The sequence below is a fragment of the Salvelinus alpinus genome, chromosome 16 (genome assembly GCF_045679555.1).
Source record: "Salvelinus alpinus chromosome 16, SLU_Salpinus.1, whole genome shotgun sequence".
In the NCBI taxonomy this organism is placed as follows: domain Eukaryota; kingdom Metazoa; phylum Chordata; class Actinopteri; order Salmoniformes; family Salmonidae; genus Salvelinus; species Salvelinus alpinus.
Genome location: NC_092101.1, coordinates 47,531,496 through 47,557,274, shown reverse-complemented (window position 1 = coordinate 47,557,274; position 25,779 = coordinate 47,531,496). Strand labels below are relative to the sequence as shown.

Genomic DNA, 25,779 nt, shown 5'->3' with positions numbered 1-25,779 from the left:
ACTGAGGAATGGGGAACACTGAGGAATAGGTTATACTGAGGAATGGGGAATACTGAGGAATGGGGAACACTGAGGAATGGGGAATACTGAGGAATGGGGAACACTGAGGAATGGGGAATACTGAGGAATGGGGAACACTGAGGAATGGGGAATAGTGAGGAATGGGGAATACTGAGGAATGGGGAATACTGATGAATGGGGAACACTGAGGAATGGGGAATACTGAGGAATGGGGAACACTGAGGAATGGGGAACACTGAGGAATGGGGAATACTGAGGAATGGGGAACACTGAGGAATGGGGAATAGTGAGGAATGGGGAATACTGAGGAATGGGGAATACTGATGAATGGGGAACACTGAGGAATGGGGAATACTGAGGAATGGGGAACACTGAGGAATGGGGAATACTGAGGAATGGGGAACACTGAGGAATGGGGAATACTGAGGAATGGGGAACACTGAGGAATGGGGAATACTGAGAAATGGGGAATACTGAGGAATGGGGAATACTGAGGAATGGGGAATACTGAGGAATGGGGAAAACTGAGGGATGAGGAATGGGGAATACTGAGGAATGGGGAATACTGAGGAATGGGGAATACTGATGAATGGGGAATACTGAGGAATGGGGAATACTGAGGAATGGGGAATACTGAGGAATGGGGAATACTGATGAATGGGGAACACTGAGGAATGGGGAATACTGAGGAATGGGGAACACTGAGGAATGGGGAATACTGAGGAATGGGGAACACTGAGGAATGGGGAATACTGAGGAATGGGGAACACTGAGAAATGGGGAATAGTGAGGAATGGGGAATACTGAGGAATGGGGAATACTGAGGAATGGGGAACACTGAGGAATGGGGAATACTGAGGAATGGGGAATACTGATGAATGGGGAACACTGAGGAAATGGGAATACTGAGGAATGGGGAATACTGAGGAATGGGGAATACTGAGGAATGGGGAATACTGAGGAATGGGGAATACTGATGAATGGGGAACACTGAGGAATACTGGGGAATGGGGAACACTGAGGAATGGGGAATACTGAGGAATGGGGAACACTGAGGAATGGGGAATACTGAGGAATGGGGAACACTGAGGAATGGGGAATAGTGAGGAATGGGGAATACTGAGGAATGGGGAATACTGAGGAATGGGGAATACTGAGGAATGGGGAATACTGAGGGATGAGGAATGGGGAATACTGAGGAATGGGGAATATTGAGGAATGGGGAACACTGAGGAATGGGGAATACTGAGGAATGGGGAACACTGAGGAATGGGGAATACTGAGGATAGGGGAATACTGAGGAATGGGGAATACTGAGGAATGGGGAATACTGATGAATGGGGAACACTGAGGAATGGGGAATACTGAGGAATGGGGAATACTGAGGAATGGGGAATACTGAGGAATGGGGATTACTGAGGAATGGGGAATACTGAGGAATGGGGAATACTGAGGGATGAGGAATGGAGAATACTGAGGAATGGGGAATACTGAGGAATGGGGAACACTGAGGAATGGGGAATACTGAGGAATGGGGAACACTGAGGAATGGGGAATACTGAGGAATGGGGAACACTGAGGAATGGGGAATGGTGAGGAATGGGGAACACTGAGGAATGGGGAATACTGAGGGATGAGGAATGAGGAATACTGAGGGATGAGGAATGGGGAATCTGAGGGAAGAGGAATGGGGAATACTGAGGAATGGGGAATACTGAGGAATGGGGAATACTGAGGAATGGGGAACACTGAGGAATGGGGAATACTGAGGAATGGGGAATACTGAGGGATGAGGAATGGGGAATATTGAGGAATGGGGAATACTGAGGGATGGGGAATACTGAGGGATGAGGAATGGGGAATACTGAGGGAAGATGAATGGGGAATACTGAGGGATGAGGAATACTTAGGGATGAAGAATGGGGAATACTGAGGGATGAGGAATGGGGATTACTGAGGGATGAGTAATGTGGAATATTGAGGGATGATGATTGTGAAATATTAAGTGATAAGGAGTGGGAAATTCTGAGGAATTAGGAATATTTAGGAATGAGGAATGGGGAATATTTATGGATGAAGAATATTGAGGAATAGGGAATATTGAGGGATGAGGAATATTGAAGGATAAAATATTGACAGATGAGGAATGGGGGAATACTGAGTGATGAGGAATGGGGGAATACTGAGGGCTGAGGAATGGAAAATATTGAGGGATGGGGAATACTGAGGGATGAGGAATCGGGAATACTGAGGGGTGAGGAATGGGTAACATTAAGGGAAGAGGAATGGGGAATATTGAGGGATGAAGATTAGGGAATTCTCAGGGATGAGGAATGGGGAATACTGTGGGATGAGGAATGGGGAATATTTAGGGATGAGGAATGGGAAATACTGAGGGGTGAGGAGTGGGGGATACTGAGGGGTGAGGAATGGAAAATATTGAGGGATGGGGAATACTGAGGGATGAGGAATCGGGAATACTGAGGGGTGAGGAATGGGTAACATTAAGGGAAGAGGAATGGGGAATATTGAGGGATGAAGATTAGGGAATTCTCAGGGATGAGGAATGGGGAATACTGTGGGATGAGGAATGGGGAATATTTAGGGATGAGGAATGGGAAATACTGAGGGGTGAGGAGTGGGGGATACTGTCTATCTCACTCCAAGAGTGAGAAGCTTACCATAAGTTAACAGTTATCATTAAACTATGTCGTCAACAAACATCTGTGTTGCATTCCTGCCTTTCTTTATCGCCATCAGCTCAGCCTCTTAACCCGTGTTGATAAAACCACACTTCAATCAGCCTGTGGAAACAGTGGGGAACCTCCGTTACATTCTAAAGATGAGTAATTTAGCAGACGCTCTTATCCATCGCGACTTACAGTTAGTAGCTTAAGGTAGCTTAAGGTAGCTAGGTGAGACAACCACGTATCACAGTCATAGTAAGTAAAACAATTCCTCAATAAAGCAGATATCAGCATAGTCAATGCTAGTGAGAAAAGACAAGTGTGAGTGTTAGTGCAAGAAAGCCAAACCCATATGACTGCAGAGAAAGGTATGGGATCAAGCCTCAGCAGTGATCATCTGTGAAAGTGAGATATGTTGCAGTAGACTAGAGGCTGTCTGAGGTTTTCTGAGACCCGTCTATTATGAAACACAAGCAACCATAACCAACTGCCTATTATAAAATTATAAACATATTTAGCTTCTATATAGCACGTGTGTATATATATATACTGTATATATGTGTGTATGTGTAGGTCTGTCTCCCAATTGAGTATTATTTTTGTGCCAGACTGGGTTCAAATACCTTCTGTTTCATTTTTCTGCATTTATTTATCTGTGTATGTATGTATGTCAACACAATCTTTCACTTAATTAGTGCAAAAATGTACAAAAAATATTTGAGCAGATTTTGTGCGTTTTTTGGCCTTTTTGTGTGGCTAAAATTTGTGTGAAAATACACACATTTTAGTGCAACTTAATTTGTAGGAAAGACACATTTATGTGAGACTTTATTCATAGGAAAATACATTTTTTGGGGGGGGCAAACTTTCGGAACAATCTTTTGAAAGTTATTGGAGTGATGCATTTTGGGCAATGGTGTTCTACACTGCCTATTTATTTATTTATATAAAAAAACAAACGTGTTAACAACCCAATATCGTTAATCAACCAGGTTGTCACCGAAATAATTATAATATAATCGTAGCCTTAAGAGTTGTTTTTATTATTATTATTAATACCAATGCTGTTTTCTATGCTTGTTTTTGTTTAATACTATCATTACAATAGCGAGACCATATACAGGGGGACAGAGTCAAATGTACATATACAGAGTCAAATGTACATGTAGGTAGAGTTATTAAAGTGACTATGCATAGATAATAAAGAGAGTAGCAGCAGCGTAAAAGAGAGAGGGGGGGGTGCAATGTAAATAGTCTGGGTAGCCATTTGATTAGCTGTTCAGGAGTCTTATGGCTTGGGGGTAGAAGCTGTTTAGAAGCCTCTTGGACCTAGACTTGGCACTCCGGTACCGTTGGACCTAGACTTGGCGCTTCGGTACCACTTGCCATGCGGTAGCAGAGACAAGAGTCTATGACTAGGGTGGCTGGAGTCTTTGACTATTTTTAGGGCTTTCCTTTTGTTACGGAAGCTTATACATTTAATACCCTGACAATGATCCACATCGTCTGGGTAGACAAATAATGCAGCAAAACACAACTACCCTTTTTTTTAGGATGCAAACAAGTAATCTGAATCACTGTTGATCCATCCTGTTCTGATCTGATGAGATGCATGGAGGATTTCCTTCGGCCTAGAATCAAGGCCTATCCCCCAGTCATGAAGGACGAAACTAGGCCCCTCTTGGTTCTCATTGGCGAAGACTGAACTCAAGTTAGGGGTTATATGTCAGACTCTCCTATACCACTATTCCCAACATCTTATATTCCAGAGGTTGTAAATAAACCCTTTTTAAGCTGATGGAACATATATCATTATTATAGGGCTGTGAAACACATAGCCGAATGGCTTCAGACAGCATTTCTCCAGTGGAAATAGAGAATATGTCTAAAAATGCCAAATATACCAAAAGCTAAATCAAGCTGGGATTTATGACTAGTTTAACCATGTTAGTCGTTACCGAAACATGCAAACTACAAAGACTTAACCCATTAAAGATAATGAATACATGACTACTAGATACAAATATTTTATTACAAATTATTCATACAAAATTCAGGAGTTGGCCATACAGTAACGTGAGTATGAAAATTTTGAGTGTGTGGGCTCCCGAGTGGCGCAGCGGTCTGAGGAACTGCATCTCAGTGCACGAGTCGTCACTACAGTCCCTGGTTTGAATCCAGGCTGTAACACATCCGGCTGTGATTGGGAGTCCCATAGGACGGCGCCGGGTTTGGCCGAGGTAGGCCGTCACTGTAAATAAGAATGTGTTTTTAACTGACTTGCCTAGTTAAATATGTGTTCATATTATGGTGTGTATTATAATTTCCCATCATAAAAATGTATCCCCATTCCCCGATCAAATTCCTTAATCGATACCATAAAAAAATCACCTGTATTTTTTCTCCAATCTGGCAACCCTCGTAAAACTCGACATAGCCTTGTATAAAATGAGTTACGAAAGAAATGGTGTAATGTACACGAAAAAGTGGAGCCTTGTATTAAATGGATTATGATCAAAATTGTGTAATGCTCCACGAAATATGAAATGTGTTATGAAGAAAACCGTGTAGACCTAATACACGAAAAAATAGCCTTTCTGACTACAAGTGCACCAGTATTCCAAAGTATTAAGCGAAAACAAGCATAGAAAACAGTATTGGCATTAATAAATAAAAAATTAAAACAACGTAAGGCTACTATTATATTATAATTATTTCAGTGGCAACCTGGTTGATTAACGATATTGGGTTGTTAACACGTTATTTAAAAAATATATAAATAAATAAATGTGGGACACAAAAAAAGACAGTGTAGAACACCAGTGCCCATCATGCATTGCTATAATAACGTTCAATAGATTGTTCCAAGTTTGCCCCCCCCCCCCCCCCCAAAAAAATGTCATACGAGTTAAGTCATACTATTTTGTGTTTTTTTCCACATGAATTAAACTACGCATAAAAATGCGCAAAATCTGCTGCAATACTTTTTGCACATATTTCCATGAATTGAGTGTGAGATTGTGTTGTGTATGTATGTATATATATATTTTTTTTAAATAATTATTGTTTGGATAACCTTATTTCTTTAATGTATTTTTTATTTGTATTTTTTTTTCACTCTTCATGCGATGCGCGCTGCAGAGAACACCGGAAGAAGAATTATCACTGAATTATCCCAGTGAATTATTGAGATGTTTGTGTCAATGAATCCCATAAGGGATGTGTTGTCAACTGGCGATTTGACAGGAAAATTAAACATGTCACCTAACAGGGAGATAAAGAGGCCTTATACAAACAGTCAACACTTTTCATCACATTGTAAGAGTTTATTTAGCTGTTTTTAAAATCAGATGAGAACGTCTGAACTGAAGTCTCAAAGAAACTTCAGAAATGTAAGCTGCAGGCTAGAAATACGACTAATGTCTGAATATGTTTTCAGAGAAGAGATGTCATTAACAAAATAATATACCAAACGTATGCAGGATGAAACTCTACATTTTATACCAGTCTCCTAACTTAAACTCTACATTTTATACCAGTCTCCTAACTTAAACTCTACATTTTATACCAGTCTCCTAACTTAAACTCTACATTTTATACCAGTCTCCTAACTTTAACTCTACATTGTATACCATTCTCCTAACTTAAACTCTACATTTTATACCAGTCTCCTAACTTAAACTCTACATTTTATACCAGTCTCCTAACTTAAACTCTACATTTTATACCAGTCTCCTAACTTAAACTCTACATTTTATACCAGTCTCCTAACTTTAACTCTACATTGTATACCAGTCTCCTAACTTTAACTCTACATTTTATACCAGTCTCCTAACTTTAACTCTACATTTTATACCAGTCTCCTAACTTTAACTCTACATTTTATACCAGTCTCCTAACTTTAACTCTACATTTTATACCAGTCTCCTAACTTAAACTCTACATTTTATACCAGTCTCCTAACTTAAACTCTACACTTTATACCAGTCTCCTAACTTAAACTCTACATTTTATACCAGTCTCCTAACTTAAACTCTACATTTTATACCAGTCTCCTAACTTTAACTCTACATTTTATACCAGTCTCCTAACTTTAACTCTACATTTTATACCAGTCTCCAAACTTTAAAGTCATGCTCGAGATACGTTCAGGAGGATACGACCTAACGAACATTGCAGATAGAAAAGTGATACATTTCTTTATGAACGTTGCACAGAGTTGTGCCCTACTGAAGGAGGCTCTATCCCAGTCTGGGTCACACAGTGGTGTAGCGAGAAGGACCAGGGCAGGAGCGGAAGGGAGAGGGCGTGCTGGGGAACTCAGCCAGAAAGACAGGGGTGTGAGGGGGCTTGGCTGTCACCAGGGCCTGCCTCCGTCTGCGCAGGGGCCGGTAGCGGAAGTTGAAGGGCGGTCGAGCCACACCTAGCTCCTCGGAGGACGAGTCTGGAACTCCTGGAGAGACTGGAGTCTCCTGAGACTCCAAAGACTCGCTGGAAGACGAAGGGTTGGGGTTGGGGATAGGGGGGTTGGGAAAGAGGCATGTAGGGTCAACCAGGATACTGGGGTCAAAGGGTTGTGTTTGGGGCTCCTCCAGAAGAGGAGAGGGGGCTGTGGGGTAGGAGGGGATGATAATGGGGACATTGGGAACAAAGATGGGGACTTCAGGCATCATTGGGGGTCGAGGAGGGGTCAGGTCATGGAAAACATCAATGCCCTAGAGAAGAAGGTAAAATACAATAAAACAAAGCAACACAGTGCAATACAACAACACAATACAACACAAGAATACAAATAACAACACAACACAACGATACAATACAAATAACAACACAACAATACAATACAAATAACAACACAACAATACAATACAAAATAACAACACAACACAACAATAAGATAACAACAATACAACACTACAACACAGCACAAAAATTAAATACAACACTGCAACACACCACAGTACAACACAACAATACAATCTAGTACCACACAACACAACACGACAACACAACAAAACACAGCACAACAATACAACCTATTACCACACAACACAACAATACAACACAACAACACACCATTACAATGTAACAACACAACACAACAATACAACACAATAAAACAATACAACAACACACCATTACAATGTAACAACACAACACAATAAAACAATACAACACAACAATACAACACAACAACACACCATTACAATGTAACAACACAACAATACAACACAACAAAACAACACAACAACACAACACAACAATACAACACAACAACACAACACAACAATACAACACAATAAAACAATACAACAATACAACAATACAACACAATAAAACAATACAACAATACAATACAACAATACAACACAATACAACAATACAACAATACAACACAATAAAACAATACAACAATACAACACAATAAAACAATACAACACTACAACACAACAATACAACACAATAAAACAATACAACACAATAAAACAATAAAACAATACAACACAACAATACAACACAATAAAACAATACAACACAATAAAACAATAAAACAATACAACACAATAAAACAACACAACAACACAATAAAACAATACAACACAACAACACACCACAACAACACAACACAATAAAACAATACAACAATACAACACAATAAAACAATAAAACACAACAATACAACACAATAAAACAATACAACACAATAAAACAATACAACAACACAACACAACAATACAACACAATAAAACAATACAACACAACAACACAACACAACAATACAACACAACAATACAACACAACAACACAACACAATAAAACAATACAATACAACACAATAAAACAACACAACACAACACAATACAACAATACAACACAACAACACAAAACTGTACAATGCAACTGAATAAAACTCCCATCAGCCAATTTTGTAAAGGAATTTATAATATAGGATTTATAATATAGGATTTATAATATAGGATTCATCATGAGTCCAGTCAAACTCAGATTTAACTAAGATGTATTACAGTTCAGGTCTGGACACCATTTGTCTCTGCTTTCATTGAGTTGCCTGCAGTTGTTTACAGTTCTTGTGCCAGGTGCTCTGTCTCATTCCCAGAACTGAACAGATAAGCAAAAAGGGCCCAAGCTCAAACAAACAAAGATACTGTAGGCGTATTGACAATACCTTTGGATGGAATATTTCACAAGAGACATCCACGTCTGGTTGGCCGATAGCTCCATACACCGCCCCCTTACAAAACCCAGCTGGCTGCAAGGGAAAGGTTGCAACTCGATGTATGCAGGAGGGCAACTGAATTTAAAATGTTATATATTGAGGCGCAAACAACACAATGGTTTGCAGTGGTATTGGACATTCTATTCCCCCCCCCCCCCCCCCCCCACTTTTGGCAAGGCAACTGTGATATAAAATGTTGCCATGGGTTCTGACACATACGTACGTCTCCACTGTTGTCTGTTGGCACACACATGCCCACATAGCCCTCGCGACACTCCTGCACTGTGTACTCCACAAAGGTAGCAGGCACGGGCCCACTCTGTGGGAAACAGAGGCGAGGACAGAAAAGAGTCGCTCATACCGTTAACATGTCTACTGCGCTCACTAATATGAGATGCACATAAAATCATCAAATAATCTAAAGGAGCAAGTTAGCAGCCAGGCTCGCTACCTGTACGGAAGCCCTGGTAAGGTTCTGCAGGGCCAGGCTGGAGGGTAGGGTGCTCTGCGTGTTGAACTTGTAGAGGGTCAGCCCAGCAGCGTGCACCGCCCTGGGGCTGTCTATGGGCAGCAGCAAGGGGCAGGCTGGACATGTCTGCTGCAGCTTCTCTGGAGGGTCTGCAGGGGGAGAGGGCAGAGGAGAGAGGAGAGAGGGGAGAGGAGAAAGGGGGAGAGGGGAGAGGGGGAGAGGAGAGAGGAGAAAGGGGGGATTAGATCCAGCCCAGGCACATATTCTGCAAAGGCCAACACAGAAGATCTGATTTTTGTGACCCCTTGAAGAAGGGTTTTAAAGTGTCTCGAGTGCACCCATTGAGGTCAAGTGCTGGGGTTGCCTATCTAGGTGTGTAGAATAGTGAGAGTACAGTATAGTCACAGTACCAGGCACCAGTGTGCAGTCGTAGCTGTACAGGTAGGAGTATCCATTAGCTGTGTGGAGAATGGTGGTATTGCAGTTCCCAGAGATTTGCTGCAAGGAAAACAATATCATCGTCAAGCAAATCATTATTGCTTGGACTAATGCATCCAATCTCAGGGAAAACTCAGTCCAGCAATTCTGGAATATATTAAAACTGTATTAGAAACTAGCGCAGAGAACAGTTTGACCACTTTCAATACTGAACACGCTGAACGGTGATGTCACTGTCCACAGACGGCCATGACAGTGGTCCTTGGGTCACACCTCTCCTCTGCACCACAGTGTGTTTTATTAGTAACCCGTCCGGTGCCGTTGGGCTACAGAGGAAACTGCTATGTGTGTGTTTTATTAGGACATAACAGGAACACAAAGTCACTGATTCAGATCCAGGAATAGCAACTGTAGTGTACATCTTGGCACAATGTACGTGTCGCTGTGACTATGAAATGGGGAAGAAAAACTACTGCTACGTGTGTGTGTGTGTGTGTGTGTGTGTGTGTGTGTGTGTGTGCGTGCGTGCGTGCGTGCGTGCGTGCGTGCGTGCGTGCGTGCGTGCGTGCGTGCGTGCGTGCGTGTGATAAACAGTTTGAATTGAATTTGAATGAGTTTCTGTATCAGGGTGACATACGGTTTCCATGAAGGGTCTGACATCACATCGTTTCCAGGGTTTAGGGCTTCTCACATGACACTTGGTCTCCAACACATCTAGAAGGAGGTAGTAGACGTTTCCAGCTGGACCCTGAGAGAGACAAACATTAACATGGACATCAGACACTCTCAACAACACGAGGCTGTGTTTTCCCATCTCTCTTGGCCAGGCTTTGAATATTAAACGACCAACATTAGATTTCCCTTCATTCACAATGGGTTTGCCAGCCTCATACTCAAGAGAATAATGTAGTGGCTGAATGCCAGGTGTGTGTGTGTGTGTGTGTGTGTGTGTGTGTGTGTGTGTGTGTGTGTGTGTGTGTGTGTGTGTGTGTGTGTGTGTGTGTGTGTGTGTGTGTGTGTGTGTGTGTGTGTGTGTGTGTGTGTGTGTGTGTGTGTCATTTCAAGATAAACCCATTTATTAATCCTTGTCTCATGATACCACTAATCCCAAGATCTGATAAACAAGAATCTGATCTGACTTTGACGTTCCACCAGATCTGCGTCTCTGTCACATAGTATTAGAATAGAGCCTACAGTACACCAGACTCTTCTGCTCATGCGCAATTAGTTTGGGTACATGTAGGCCCCACACAAGCAAACACTCATTAGTCAAGTAGTTGATTTTCTTAAACATAGATTCCCGAATTTAAAATAAAACGGACAGCAACATTCTTTGATAATAGACAGAAAACTGACCTGAGCGTGAAGATGAACGTTGGATATTCTATTGAGGGCAAATTTATACCCCTCGGTTCGGTCTTCATTGATGTAGGTGAGGGCCAATTTGGAAAGCTTCTCCACAGCTTTGTTGTTGCAAGGTGTGGGCAATAGCTCTATCATCTGTCCCCAGGCGTGCAAAATATGAGTTAACAGTAAAATCCAGGTACATTTTCCCATTTTAATAGTTTTTAATAAACTTTTTTTTGTCGCCAAGGTGGGTAAATGTCAAGTGGAAAAATGTCTCTTGTTCTCCTCCTACCACATCTGTTTACTTTGTGGCAGTGACTTTTGGAATCAAAAAGAAAACAGAGATTTTGAAACGGAGCCAAGATAAAGTTATTTGATTTGATTGTTTTAGCAAAACAAAAAAACGTGTTTCTTGAATAATTGTATTTGTCAAACCCGATAATTGACGGAAATTCTAGGACCTACTATGTGCTTTTACACATTTTCACATGTAATTTTCTGAACTATACATAATATTATATGACAGAATTTCCGAAGGATTTATGTCTAAAATGTAACCTAAACCAGATCGATACAAATGGTAGAAGTCTCCCCCCAAAAAGTGGTGATGATAACTAACACAGTCCAAATTATGATCTAAATTGTTCGCTATTTGCGTCTTGGTAGATTGCAGTTCTTCATTTCACCGACAGGCGGCAATGTTGGCCTTATCATTCCATGGAGTGCCACAGCGGTTGAATGAAACAGGATTGGAATTTGAACGTGGAACGTGCCTTTAATACCTTGACAGAATATAAATATGGATACGGACTTGTAAATATCTATTGCCTTTAACTTGTGCAAAGCTTGAATCACCTGAGGGGTATACTACAAAGCAGAATCAATTATTTAGCCAGCTAAATTTGATAAACAACTATAAAATTACTACTGCTTTTCTGGTTCATTACAGATGTGTTTTGGTTGTTGAGTCAATAAGGCCGTACCCATTTGAAGCTTATCTTACTAAAAAATTAAATATTATTCAAGAAGATTTAGTCAATTTATCTGGTCCTGATCTGGTTGGTGATGACAACCACCTGTTTTATTTAATTATCTTTATTTAACGAGGCAAGTCAGTTAAGAACTAATTTTTACTTTCAATGACAGCCTAGGAACAGTGGGTTAACTGCCTTGTTCATGGGCAGAACGACAGATTTTATTTTACCTTGTCAGCTCAGGGATTCAATCTTGCAACCTTGCGGTTACTAGTCCAACGCTCTAACCGCTAGGCTACCTGCCGCCACTGTTAATTGATGGTGAAGGACTAAAGATTCAAGCAAAAGGCCTAAATGTGTTTATTTTCATTTTCTTGTGTCTGGGAAGGAATTCCATTTGGAAACTCTTATGGAACTGTAGAACCTGTATCTTGTCTTCTAAGAGGGGCTATTATCATGATGTGTATCTGTAGTGAATCAAACATATGGAATCATCTGAGAGGTGTTTACACCTCATCCCAGAAATAGTATAACATGAGCCGGGTTGATAGAGGATTCTGTCAAGACAGGTCTGGAAAGCCTTATTGTATTGTTTAGTTGTTGTTTATCCAACTGAGCAATCATAACTGATATTCAGAGTACCTACAGACTAAGTCTGGTTTCAAGGCTGTTGTTCTTCCTCTTTATTGCTGTTGAATAGTGATCCACTTCATAATAGTGATCCACTTCATAATAGTGATCCACTTCATAATAGTGATCCACTTCATAATAGTGATCCACTTCATAATAGTGATCCACTTCATAATAGTGATCCACTTCATAATACGGCTCCAAAAGTGATGCAGTATCTCCACTCACAGTAGAACAGATGGTTCTCAACGTACAGTAGAACAGATGGTTCTCAACGTACAGTAGAACAGATGGTTCTCCACGTACAGTAGAACAGATGGTTCTCAACATACAGTAGAACAGATGGTTCTCCACGTACAGTAGAACAGATGGTTCTCAACATACAGTAGAACAGATGGTTCTCAACATACAGTAGAACAGATGGTTCTCAACATACAGTAGAACAGATGGTTCTCAACGTACTGTAGAACAGATGGTTCTCAACATACAGTAGAACAGATGGTTCTCAACATACAGTAGAACAGATGGCTCTCCACGTACAGTAGAATAGATGGTTCTCAACGTACAGTAGGACAGATGGTTCTCAACATACAGTAGAAAAGATGGTTCTCAACATACAGTAGAACAGATGGTTCTCAACATACAGTAGAACAGATGGTTCTCAACATACAGTAGTACAGTGGTTCTCCACTCACAGTAGAACAGATGGTTCTCAACATACAGTAGAACAGATGGTTCTCAACATACAGTAGAACAGATGATTCTCAACATACAGTAGAACAGATGGTTCTCAACATACAGTAGAACAGATGGTTCTCAACATACAGTAGAACAGATGGTTCTCAACATACAGTAGAACAGATGGTTCTCAATGTACAGTAGAACAGATGGATCTCAACGTACAGTAGAACAGATGGTTCTCAATGTACAGTAGAACAGATGGTTCTCAACGTACAGTAGAACAGATGGTTCTCAACATACAGTAGAACAGATGGTTCTCAACGTACAGTAGAACAGATGGTTCTCCACGTACAGTAGAACATATGGTTCTCAACATACAGTAGAACAGTAGAACAGATGGTTCTCAACATACATTAGAACAGATGGTTCTCAACATACAGTAGAACAGATGGTTCTCCACGTACAGTAGAACAGATGGTCTCTATGTACAGTAGAACAGATGGTTCTCAATGTACAGTAGAACCGATGGTTCTAAACGTACAGTAGAACAGATGGTTCTCAATGTACAGTAGAACAGATGGTTCTCAACATACAGTACAACAGATGGTTCTCAACATACAGTAGAACAGATGGTTCTCAATGTACAGTAGAACAGATGGTTCTCAACATACAGTAGAACAGATGGTTCTCAACATACAGTAGGACAGATAGTTCTCAACATACAGTAGAACAGATGGTTCTCAATATACAGTAGAACAGATGGTTCTCCACTCACAGTAGAACAGATGGTTCTCAACATACAGTAGAACAGATAGTTCTCAACATACAGTAGAACTGATGGTTCTCAACATACAGTAGAACAGATGGTTCTCAACGTACAGTAGAACAGATAGTTCTCCACGTACAGTAGAACAGATGGTTCTCAACATACAGTAGAACAGATGGTTCTCCACGTACAGTAGAACAGATGGTTCTCAACATACAGTAGAACAGATGGTTCTCAACATACAGTAGAACAGATGGTTCTCAACATACAGTAGAACAGATGGTTCTCAACGTACTGTAGAACAGATGGTTCTCAACATACAGTAGAACAGATGGTTCTCAACATACAGTAGAACAGATGGCTCTCCACGTACAGTAGAACAGATGGTTCTCAACATACAGTAGAACAGATGGTTCTCAACATACAGTAGAACAGTGGTTCTCCACTCACAGTAGAACAGATGGTTCTCAACATACAGTAGAACAGATGGTTCTCAACATACAGTAGAACAGATGATTCTCAACATACAGTAGAACAGATGGTTCTCAACATACAGTAGAACAGATGGTTCTCAACATACAGTAGAACAGATGGTTCTCAACATACAGTAGAACTGATGGTTCTCAACATACAGTAGAACAGATGGTTCTCAACGTACAGTAGAACAGATAGTTCTCCACGTACAGTAGAACAGATGGTTCTCAACATACAGTAGAACAGATGGTTCTCCACGTACAGTAGAACAGATGGTTCTCAACATACAGTAGAACAGATGGTTCTCAACATACAGTAGAACAGATGGTTCTCAACATACAGTAGAACAGATGGTTCTCAACGTACTGTAGAACAGATGGTTCTCAACATACAGTAGAACAGATGGTTCTCAACATACAGTAGAACAGATGGCTCTCCACGTACAGTAGAACAGATGGTTCTCAACATACAGTAGAACAGATGGTTCTCAACATACAGTAGAACAGTGGTTCTCCACTCACAGTAGAACAGATGGTTCTCAACATACAGTAGAACAGATGGTTCTCAACATACAGTAGAACAGATGATTCTCAACATACAGTAGAACAGATGGTTCTCAACATACAGTAGAACAGATGGTTCTCAACATACAGTAGAACAGATGGTTCTCAACATACAGTAGAACAGATGGTTCTCAACGTACAGTAGAACAGATGGATCTCAACGTACAGTAGAACAGATGGTTCTTAATGTACAGTAGAACAGATGGTTCTCAACGTACAGTAGAACAGATGGTTCTCAACATACAGTAGAACAGATGGTTCTCAACACACAGTAGAACAGATGGTTCTCAACATACAGTAGAACAGATGGTTCTCAACATACAGTAGAACAGATGGTTCTCAACATACATTAGAACAGATGGTTCTCAACATACAGTAGAACAGATGGTTCTCCACGTACAGTAGAACAGATGGTTCTCAATGTACAGTAGAACAGATGGTTCTCAATGTACAGTAGAACCGATGGTTCTAAACGTACAGTAGAACAGATGGTTCTCAATGTACAGTAGAACAGATGGTTCTCAACATACAGTACAACAGATGGTTCTCAACATAGAGTAGAACAGATGGTTCTCAATGTACAGTAGAACAGATGGTTCTCAACATACAGTAGAACAGATGGTTCTCAACATACAGTAGGACAGATAGTTCTCAACATACAGTAGAACAGATGGTTCTCAATATACAGTAGAACAGATGGTTCTCAACATACAGTAGAACAGATGGTTCTCAACATACAGTAAAACAGATGGTTCTCAAAATACAGTAGAACAGATGGTTCTCAACATACAGTAGAACAGATTATTCTCAACATACAGTAGAACAGATGGTTCTCAACGTACAGTAGAACAGATGGTTCTCAACATACAGTAGACAGATGGTTCTCAACGTACAGTAGAACATATGGCTCTAATCATAGTGTTGAACAGATGGTTCTCAACATACAGTAGAACAGATGGTTCTCAACGTACAGTAGAACAGATGGTTCTCAACATACAGTAGAACAGATGGTTCTCAACATAGTATTGAACAGATGGTTCTCAACATAAAGTAGAACAGATGGTTCTCAACATACAGTAGAACAGATGGTTCTCAACATACTGTAGAACAGATGGTTTTCAACGTACAGTAGAACATATGGTTCTCAACATACAGTAGTACAGATGGTTCTCAACATAGTATTGAACAGAGGATTCTCAACATACAGTAGAACAGATGGTTCTCAACGTACAGTAGAACAGATGGTTCTCAACATACAGTAGAACAGATGGTTCTCAACATAGTATTGAACAGATGGTTCTCAACATAAAGTAGAACAGATGGTTCTCAACATACAGTAGAACAGATGGTTCTCAACATACAGTAGAACAGATGGTTCTCAACATACAGTAGAACAGATGGTTCTCAACATACAGTAGAACAGATGGTTCTCAACAAATCAAATGTATTTATATAGCCCTTCTTACATAAGCTGATATCTCAAAGTGCTGTTCAGAAACCCAGCCTAAAACCCCAAACAGCAAGCAATGCAGGTGTAGAAGCACAGTGGCTAGGAAAAACTCCCTAGAAAGGCCAAAACCTAGGAAGAAACCTAGAGAGAAACCAGGCTATGAGGGGTGGCCAGTCCTCTTCTGACTGTGCCAGGTGGAGATTATAACAGAACATGGCCAAGATGTTCAAATGTTCATAAATGACCAGCATGGTCAAATAATAATAATCACAGTGGATGTCGAGGGTGCAGCAAGTCAGCACCTCAGGAGTAAATGTCAGTTGGCTTTTCATAGCCGATTATTAAGAGTATCTCTACCGCTCCTGCTGTCTCTAGAGAGTTGAAAACAGCAGGTCTGGGACAGGTAGCACGTCCGGTGAACAGGTCAGGGTTCCATAGCCGCAGGCAGAACAGTTGAAACTGGAGCAGCAGCACGGCCAGGTGGACTGAGGACAGCAAGGAGTCATCATGCCAGGTAGTCCTGAGGCATGGTCCTAGGGCTCAGGTCCTCCGAGAGAGAGAAAGAAAGAGAGAAAGAGAGAATTAGAGAGAGCATACTTAAATTCACACAGGACACCGGATAAGACAGGAGAAGTACTCCAGATATAACAAACTGACCCTAGCCCCCCGACACATAAACTACTGCAGCATAAATACTGGAGGCTGAGACAGGAGTGGTCAGGAGACACTGTGGCCCCATCCGATGATACCCTCGGACAGGGCCAAACAGGAAGGATATAACCCCACCCACTTTGCCAAAGCACAGCCCCCACACCACTAGAGGGATAACTTCAACCACCAACTTACCATCCTGAGACAAGGCCGAGTATAGCCCACAAAGATCTCCGCCACGGCACAACCCAAGGGGGGGCGCCAACCCAGACAGGAAGATCACGTCAGTGACTCAACCCACTCAAGTGACGCACTCCTCCTAGGGACGGCATGAAAGAGCACCAGTAAGCCAGTGACTCAGGCCCTGTAACAGGGTTAGAGGCAGAGCATCCCAGTGGAGTGAGGGCAACCGGCCAGGCAGAGACAGCAAGGGCGGTTCGTTGCTCCAGAGCCTTTATGTTCACCTGCACACTCCTGGGCCAGACTACACTCAATCATATGACCCACTGAAGAAGGGTCTCAAGATGGGTTTCAACATACAGTAGAACAGATGGTTCTCAACATACAGTAGAACAGATGGTTCTCAATGTACAGTAGAACAAATGGTTCTCAATGTACAGTAGAACAGATGGTTATCAACGTACAGTAGAACAGATGGTTCTTGAACATACAGTAGAACAGATGGTTCTCAACGTACAGTAGAACAGATGGTTCTCAACGTACAGTAGAACAGATGGTTCTCAACATACAGTAGAACAGATGGTTCTCCATATACAGTAGAACAAATGGTTCTCAACGTACAGTAGAACAGATGGTTCTCCACGTACAGTATAACAATGGTTCTCAACATACAGTAGAACAGATGGTTCTCAACATACAGTAGAACAGATGGTTCTAAATGTACAGTAGAACAGATGGTTCTCAATGTACAGTAGAACAGATGGTTCTCAACATACAGTAGAACAGATGGTTCTCCACATACAGTAGAACAAATGGTTCCCAACGTACAGTACAACAGTGGTTCTCAACGTACAGTAGAACAGATGGTTCTCCACGTACAGTATAACAATGGTTCTCAACATACATTAGAACAGATGGTTCTCAACATACAGTAGAACAGATGGTTCTCAACGTACAGTAGAACAGATGGTTCTCAAAATACAGTAGAACAGATGGTTCTCAACGTACAGTATAACAATGGTTCTCAATGTACAGTAGAACAGATGGTTCTCAACATACAGTATAACAATGGATCTCAACATACAGTAGAACAGATGGGTATCAACGTACAGTAGAACAGTGGTTCTCAACATACAGTAGAACAGAGGATTCTCAACATACAGTAGAACAGATGGTTCTCAACATACAGTATAAAATGGTTCTCAACATACAGTAGAACAGATGGTTCTCAACATACAGTAGAACAGTAGAACATATGGTTCTCGACGTACAGTAGAACCGATGGTTCTCAACATACAGTAGAACAGATGGTTCTCAACATACAGTAGAACAGATGGTTCTCAACATACAGCAGAACAGATGGTTCTCCACGTACAGTAGAACAGATGGTTCTCAACGTACAGTAGAACAGATGGTTCTCAATGTACAGTAGATCCGATGGTTCTAAACGTACAGTAGAACAGATTGTTCTCAATGTACAGTAGAACAGATGGTTCTCAACATACAGTAGAGCAGATGGTTCTCAATGTACAGTAGAACAGATGGTTCTCAACATACAGTAGAACAGATGGTTCTCAACATACAGTAGAACAGATGGTTCTCAACATACAGTAGAACAGATGGTTCTCAACATACAGTAGAACAGATGGTTCTCAACATACAGTATAAAATGCTTCTCAACATACAGTAGAACAGATGGTTCTCAACATACAGTAGAACAGTAGAACAGATGGTTCTCCACGTACAGTAGAACCGATGGTTCTCAACATACAGTAGAGCAGATGGTTCTCAACATACAGTATAACGGATGGTTCTCAACATACAGCAGAACAGATGGTTCTCCACGTACAGTAGAACAAATGGTTCTCAACGTACAGTAGAACAGATGGTTCTCAAAGTACAGTAGAACCGATGGTTCTAAACGTACAGTAGAACAGATGGTTCTCAATGTACAGTAGAACAGATGGTTCTCAACATACAGTAGAGCAGATGGTTCTCAATGTACAGTAGAACAGATGGTTCTCAACATACAGTAGATCATATGGTTCTCCACATACAGTAGAACAGATGGTTCCCAACGTACAGTAGACAGTGGTTCTCAACGTACAGTAGAACAGTGGTTCTCAACGTACAGTAGAACAGATGGTTCTCAACATACAGTAGAACAGATGGTTCTCAACATACAGTACAACAGATGGTTCTCAACATACAGTAGAACAGATGGTTCTCAGCGTACAGTACAACAGATGGTTCTCAACATACAGTAGAACAGATGGTTCTCAACATACAGTAGAACAGATGGTTCTCAACATACAGTAGAACAGATGGTTCTCAACATACAGTAGAACAGATGGTTCTCAACAAACAGTAGAACAGATGGTTCTCAACATACAGTAGAACAGATGGTTCTCAACATACAGATGGTTCTCAACGTACAGTAGAACAGATGGTTCTCAACGTACAGTAGAACAGATGGTTCTCAACGTACAGTAGAACAGATGGTTCTCAATGTCAGTAGAACAGATGGGTCTCAACATACAGTAGAACAGTGGTTCTCAACGTACAGTAGAACAAATGGTTCTCAACGTACAGTAGAACAGATCGTTCTCCACGTACAGTATAACAATGGTTCTCAACATACATTAGAACAGATGGTTCTCAACATTCAGTAGAACAGATGGTTCTCAACGTACAGTAGAACAGATGGTTCTCAAAATACAGTAGAACAGATGGTTCTCAACGTACAGTATAACAATGGTTCTCAATGTACAGTAGAACAGATGGTTCTCCACGTATAGTTTAACAATGGTTCTCAACGTACAGTAGAACAGATGGTTCACAACATACAGTAGAACAGATGGTTCTCAACATACATTATAACAATGGATCTCAACATACAGTAGAACAGATGGGTCTCAACGTACAGTAGAACAGTGGTTCTCAACATACAGTAGAACAGAGGATTCTCAACATACAGTAGAACAGATGGTTCTCAACATACAGTATAAAATGGTTCTCAACATACAGTAGAACAGATGGTTCTCAACATACAGTAGAACAGTAGAACAGTAGAACATATGGTTCTCCACGTACAGTAGAACCGATGGTTCTCAACATACAGTAGAACAGATGGTTCTCAACATACAGTAGAACAGATGGTTCTCAACATACAGCAGAACAGATGGTTCTCCACGTACAGTAGAACAGATGGTTCTCAACGTACAGTAGAAGAGATGGTTCTCAATGTACAGTAGAACCGATGGTTCTAAACTTACAGTAGAACAGATGGTTCTCAATGTACAGTAGAACAGATGGTTCTCAACATACAGTAGAACAGATGGTTCTCAACGTACAGTAGAACAGATGGTTCTCAACATACAGTAGAACAGATGGTTGTCAATGTACAGTATAACAGATGGTTCTCAACATACAGTAGAACAGATGGTTCTCAATGTACAGTAGAACAGATGGTTCTCCACATACAGTAGAACAGATGGTTCCCAACGTACAGTAGAACAGTGGTTCTCAACGTACAGTAGAACAGTGGTTCTCAACGTACAGAGAACAGATGGTTCTCAACATACAGTAGAACAGATGGTTCTCTACATACAGTAGAACAGATGGTTCTCAGCGTACAGTACAACAGATGGTTCTCACCATACAGTAGAACAGATGGTTCTCAACATACAGCAGAACAGATTGTTCTCAACATACAGTAGAATAGATGGTTCTCAACATACAGTAGAACAGATGGTTCTCAACAAACAATAGAACAGGTGGTTCTCAACATACAGTAGAATAGATGGTTCTCAACATACAGTAGAACAGATGGTTCTCAACATACAGATGGTTCTCAACGTACAGTAGAACAGATGGTTCTCAATGTCAGTAGAACAGATGGTTCTCAACATACAGTAGAACAGATGGTTCTCAACATACAGTAGAAAAGTAGAACAGATGGTTCTCCACGTACAGTAGAACAGATGGTTCTCAACATACAGTAGAACAGATGGTTCTCAACATACCGTAGAACAGATGGTTCTCATCGTACAGTAGAACAGATGGTTCTCAACATACAGTAGAACAGATGGATCTCAACATACAGTAGAAAAGTAGAACAGATGGTTCTCCACGTACAGTAGAACAGATGGTTCTCAACATACAGTAGAACAGATGGTTCTCAACATACCGTAGAACAGATGGTTCTCACCGTACAGTAGAACAGATGGTTCTCAACGTACAGTAGAACAGATGGTTCTCAACATACAGTAGAACAGATGGTTCTCAACGTACAGTAGAACAGATGGTTCTCAACATACAGTAGAACAGATGGTTCTCAACATACAGTAGAACAGATGGTTCTCAACATAGTGTAGGACAAAGTACCCCTTCATGTGCATTTTACCAGCAGGTCTATTGTCTCTTGAGTGTTCTCAAATACCCCCTGTGGATCACCCCCCAGTGAACAATTGCATTAGAGGACTATTTGCTGTATTTATTCTCATACCGTGTCAAACTAATGCAGTGACCTATAGTATATTCCTAGCATTGTTTTTTATTGTGTCCTAATCATTTACATTCATATGTGGGTTTTTCTTCTAAATTGTCACAACATGTACAATACATCTCCTTTGAGAGTTTCTTAGACAAAGACTGTTCAGTTTGAGGACGGAGGAATCAGGAAGACTGACATATCCCCCAGAAAATGAGATGTGAATATCTGAAGCCACTTGGGTAAATGTATGAATAGCAGGAATAGAGAAGGAACCACATCTGAAGCTGGCCATCTTTAATCCTTCACATCTGATTTAGACCGAAGCCTGAAGGACAAATCCCACTGTCAGAAACTTTATGATATACCGACCAACATTTCCAAATGCAAATCAAATTCAATGGATTGTTCTTTTAGCTGAGGTAAAGAGCTTCAAAATATGACTTTTAACAGATCAGGAACATTTGGTTTTAATCAAAGAGTAGAATTGGACAGACAATAAGTGTTTCTGATGTGAGTTGTCTTGTGTGTGCTTGTGAGTGTGTTATTTTACTAATGGTTTATTCAGAAACTTGAGCAAGATGGCGTTTCTTTAAAACATGAAACTATTCTGTTTTGGTGGTCACTGTGATGGCCAGCAATATGTGCCTGTTGGTCTTGCCTTCTACCAGTCATTGAAGATGGTCCTAATTTGATTTCAACATAAACAGAGGTTTTGGTGGTGTGTATTGTTAAGTTTATGGTTGGGATAGAATGGGAAAGGAAAATAGCAATTTCAACACGATCTTAGTAATGACCGTCTGACATTGTGTAAGAGTCTTATCTTAATTTCTTAATGATATAATTAAGCAATAAGGCACGAAGGGGTGTGGTATATGGCCAATATACCACGGCTAAGGGCTGTTCTTACACACGAAGCAATGTGGAGTGCCTGGACACATCCCTTAGCTGTGGTATATTGGCCATATACCACAAACCCCCAAGGTGCCTTATTGCTATTATAAACTGGTTACCAACGTAATTAGAGCAGTAAAAATACATGTTTTGTCATACCCATGGTATACGGTCTGATATGCCACGGCTGTCAGCCAATCAGCATTCAGGGCTCGAACCACCCAGTTTATAATTTGTTATTTAATCAAATTGTTGTGTGTGAAAGCGCATTGTGTTTGGGTCAGAGACTGTAGCAACATACAGGAAATGCATGTATTACCAAGGAATTACAGCTATCTATAAGGAAAACAAAGAGCTTTGAGAATGCAAAGAGAATGTCTCTGGCATTTCCTGTAAACAACTTGTTGAGCAACAATGATCTCTCTCCTTCTCCTTGAGATCCTTATTATTCTATAAAAGCTGCCTTATTCACATAACCTTGCTCCTTGACAGGATTTGAATAGATTCAGAAGCGCTGGTATATTTTCAGCTGGCTACAACTCAATTTAGACAGGATTTGAACAGATTCAGAAGCTCTGGTATGTTTTCAGCTGGCTACAACTAAATTTAGACAGGATTTGAACAGATTCAGAAGCTCTGGTATGTTTTCAGCTGGCTACAACTCAATTTAGACAGGATTTGAACAGATTCAGAAGCTCTGGTATGTTTTCAGCTGGCTACAACTCAATTTAGACAGGATTTGAACAGATTCAGAAGCTCTGGTATGTTTTCAGCTGGCTACAACTCAATTTAGACAGGCCTGTGTGCTACAGGATTTCTTTCCCTCTCTTCCGTCTCTCCCTTCTCTCTCATTTCTTCTCCCTTCTCTCTCATTTCTTCTCCCTTCTCTCTCATTTCTTCTCCCTTTTCTCTCCGTCTCTCTCCGTCTCTCTCTCTCTCTCTCTCTCTCTCTCTCTCTCTCTCTCTCTCTCTCTCTCTCTCTCTCTCTCTCTCTCTCTCTCTCTCTCTCTCTCTCTCTCCTTCCCAGGGGATCAGCAGACTGAGGTATCCATTATTACCGCACCCTCATTTCTGTAACCCAATAACACTTTCATTTATATTCTATAGAGGTTCAACATGTGATTACACATATTTTGTGCAAATCACTCTGAACAGATACGTCTCATGACCCAAATCAGGTTAAAATCCCTCCTGCTGCCATTTGGGAGAGGGCATGCCAGGAGTCAATGCTTTTCACATTCTCTCCTTCTTTCTCTCTCACTTTTATTTGGAGAGATCATCCAGCTCTTTCCCGTCCACCTGGAAAATTGCACACAGGCCCTGGGACAATTACGATTTGAACCTTTATAAGGGTACATTGAAATTCCCAGAACATAGCTGTAATTCTAGCATGAACCAGGTGTTGCTCGCTGGGGACCTAGACCTCCCATATTTGAACACTTAAGATCTGAAGTTTGTTCAATGTTAAATATCACTGAGGGTTTTAAAGGCTGTGATTAATGTCCACATGGAACAGATCTTAAACATAAATCAAACGTAAACGTAATAATGTGATCATATAGGTGTAACCAGGATCAATAACTCTAAAAGTCTACACCACAAAACATAGTCAATACAAGAGCTAAAACGTTTATAAATGGATAGCAATAAATTAGAAATGTGTCCGTACAAAATTCAAAGATAGGCCTACCTTTAGTGTCTTGTGTTTTTAGAATGAATTATATAAACGTTCTTGTCTTCAACATTTTTCGTTTAATTAAAACTAGGATACCCAAACTAGCTAGAAAAAAAACAGAGGTGTTTTCCATCATAATTAAAGGTTAAATAAAAATACAAAAGAAATAAACTTTCTATAATTAGCACCTCAACAGTCGTTTATTAGTTTTTACTCATTACACAGACTAATAAATGGCAAGTCAGTGGATATGGAAGGACATTTTGTAGTGCCTATAATTATATAATAGCATAATTTAAACTCCAATTTAATAATTTAGGCTAAATTGATCTGACCTTGATACTGTGTTCAAATTCCCAAATAGCCTAGTTTTGATACTGTGTTCAAATTCCCAAATAGCCTAGATTTGATGCTGTGTTAAAATTCCCAAATAGCCTAGATTTGATGCTGTGTTAAAATTCCCAAATAGCCTAGATTTGATGCTGTGTTAAAATTCCCAAATAGCCTAGTTTTGATGCTGTGTTAAAATTCCCAAATAGCCTAGTTTTGATACTGTGTTCAAATTCCCAAATAGCCTAGTTTTGATACTGTGTTAAAATTCCCAAATAGCCTAGATTTGATACTGTGTTCAAATTCCCAAATAGCCTAGTTTTGATACTGTGTTAAAACTCCCAAATAGCCTAGATTTGATGCTGTGTTAAAATTCCCAAATAGCCTAGATTTGATGCTGTGTTAAAATTCCCAAATAGCCTAGTTTTGATGCTGTGTTAAAATTCCCAAATAGCCTAGTTTTGATACTGTGTTCAAATTCCCAAATAGCCTAGTTTTGATACTGTGTTAAAATTCCCAAATAGCCTAGATTTGATACTGTGTTCAAATTCCCAAATAGCCTAGTTTTGATACTGTGTTAAAATTCCCAAATAGCCTAGATTTGATGCTGTGTTAAAATTCCCAAATAGCCTAGATTTGATGCTGTTTTAAAATTCCCAAATAGCCTAGTTTTGATGCTGTGTTAAAATTCCCAAATAGCCTAGTTTTGATACTGTGTTCAAATTCCCAAATAGCCTAGTTTTGATACTGTGTTAAAATTCCCAAATAGCCTAGATTTGATACTGTGTTCAAATTCCCAAATAGCCTAGTTTTGATACT

General features: G+C 40.4%; 1 protein-coding gene across 1 annotated transcript; it reads right to left on the bottom strand.

Moving 5' to 3' along the window:
• Positions 1-6,019: 6,019 nt before the first annotated feature.
• LOC139541612 (alpha-2-HS-glycoprotein) lies at positions 6,020-11,515 on the bottom strand. Its single transcript, XM_071346434.1, has 7 exons — positions 11,210-11,515; positions 10,491-10,601; positions 9,826-9,913; positions 9,398-9,564; positions 9,170-9,265; positions 8,896-8,979; positions 6,020-7,423 (listed from the first exon to the last, which is right to left on the bottom strand). The coding sequence occupies exons 1-7, from the start codon at positions 11,408-11,410 to the stop codon at positions 6,965-6,967; spliced, it is 1,206 nt and encodes a 401-aa protein (XP_071202535.1). The 5' UTR covers positions 11,411-11,515; the 3' UTR covers positions 6,020-6,964.
• Between the last annotated feature and the right edge of the window lie 14,264 nt (positions 11,516-25,779).

What these genes read in the sequence shown, in the direction of transcription:
- LOC139541612 (XM_071346434.1), bottom strand. Translation starts at nt 11,410, where the DNA reads ATGGGAAAATGTACCTGGATTTTACTGTTAACTCATATTTTGCACGCC. An exon ending in ACGTTCATCTTCACGCTCAG is followed by an intron (nt 10,602 to 11,209) that starts GTCAGTTTTCTG and finishes TGTCTCTCTCAG; the next exon opens with GGTCCAGCTGGAAACGTCTA. An exon ending in TCAGACCCTTCATGGAAACC is followed by an intron (nt 9,914 to 10,490) that starts GTATGTCACCCT and finishes TTTTCCTTGCAG; the next exon opens with CAAATCTCTGGGAACTGCAA.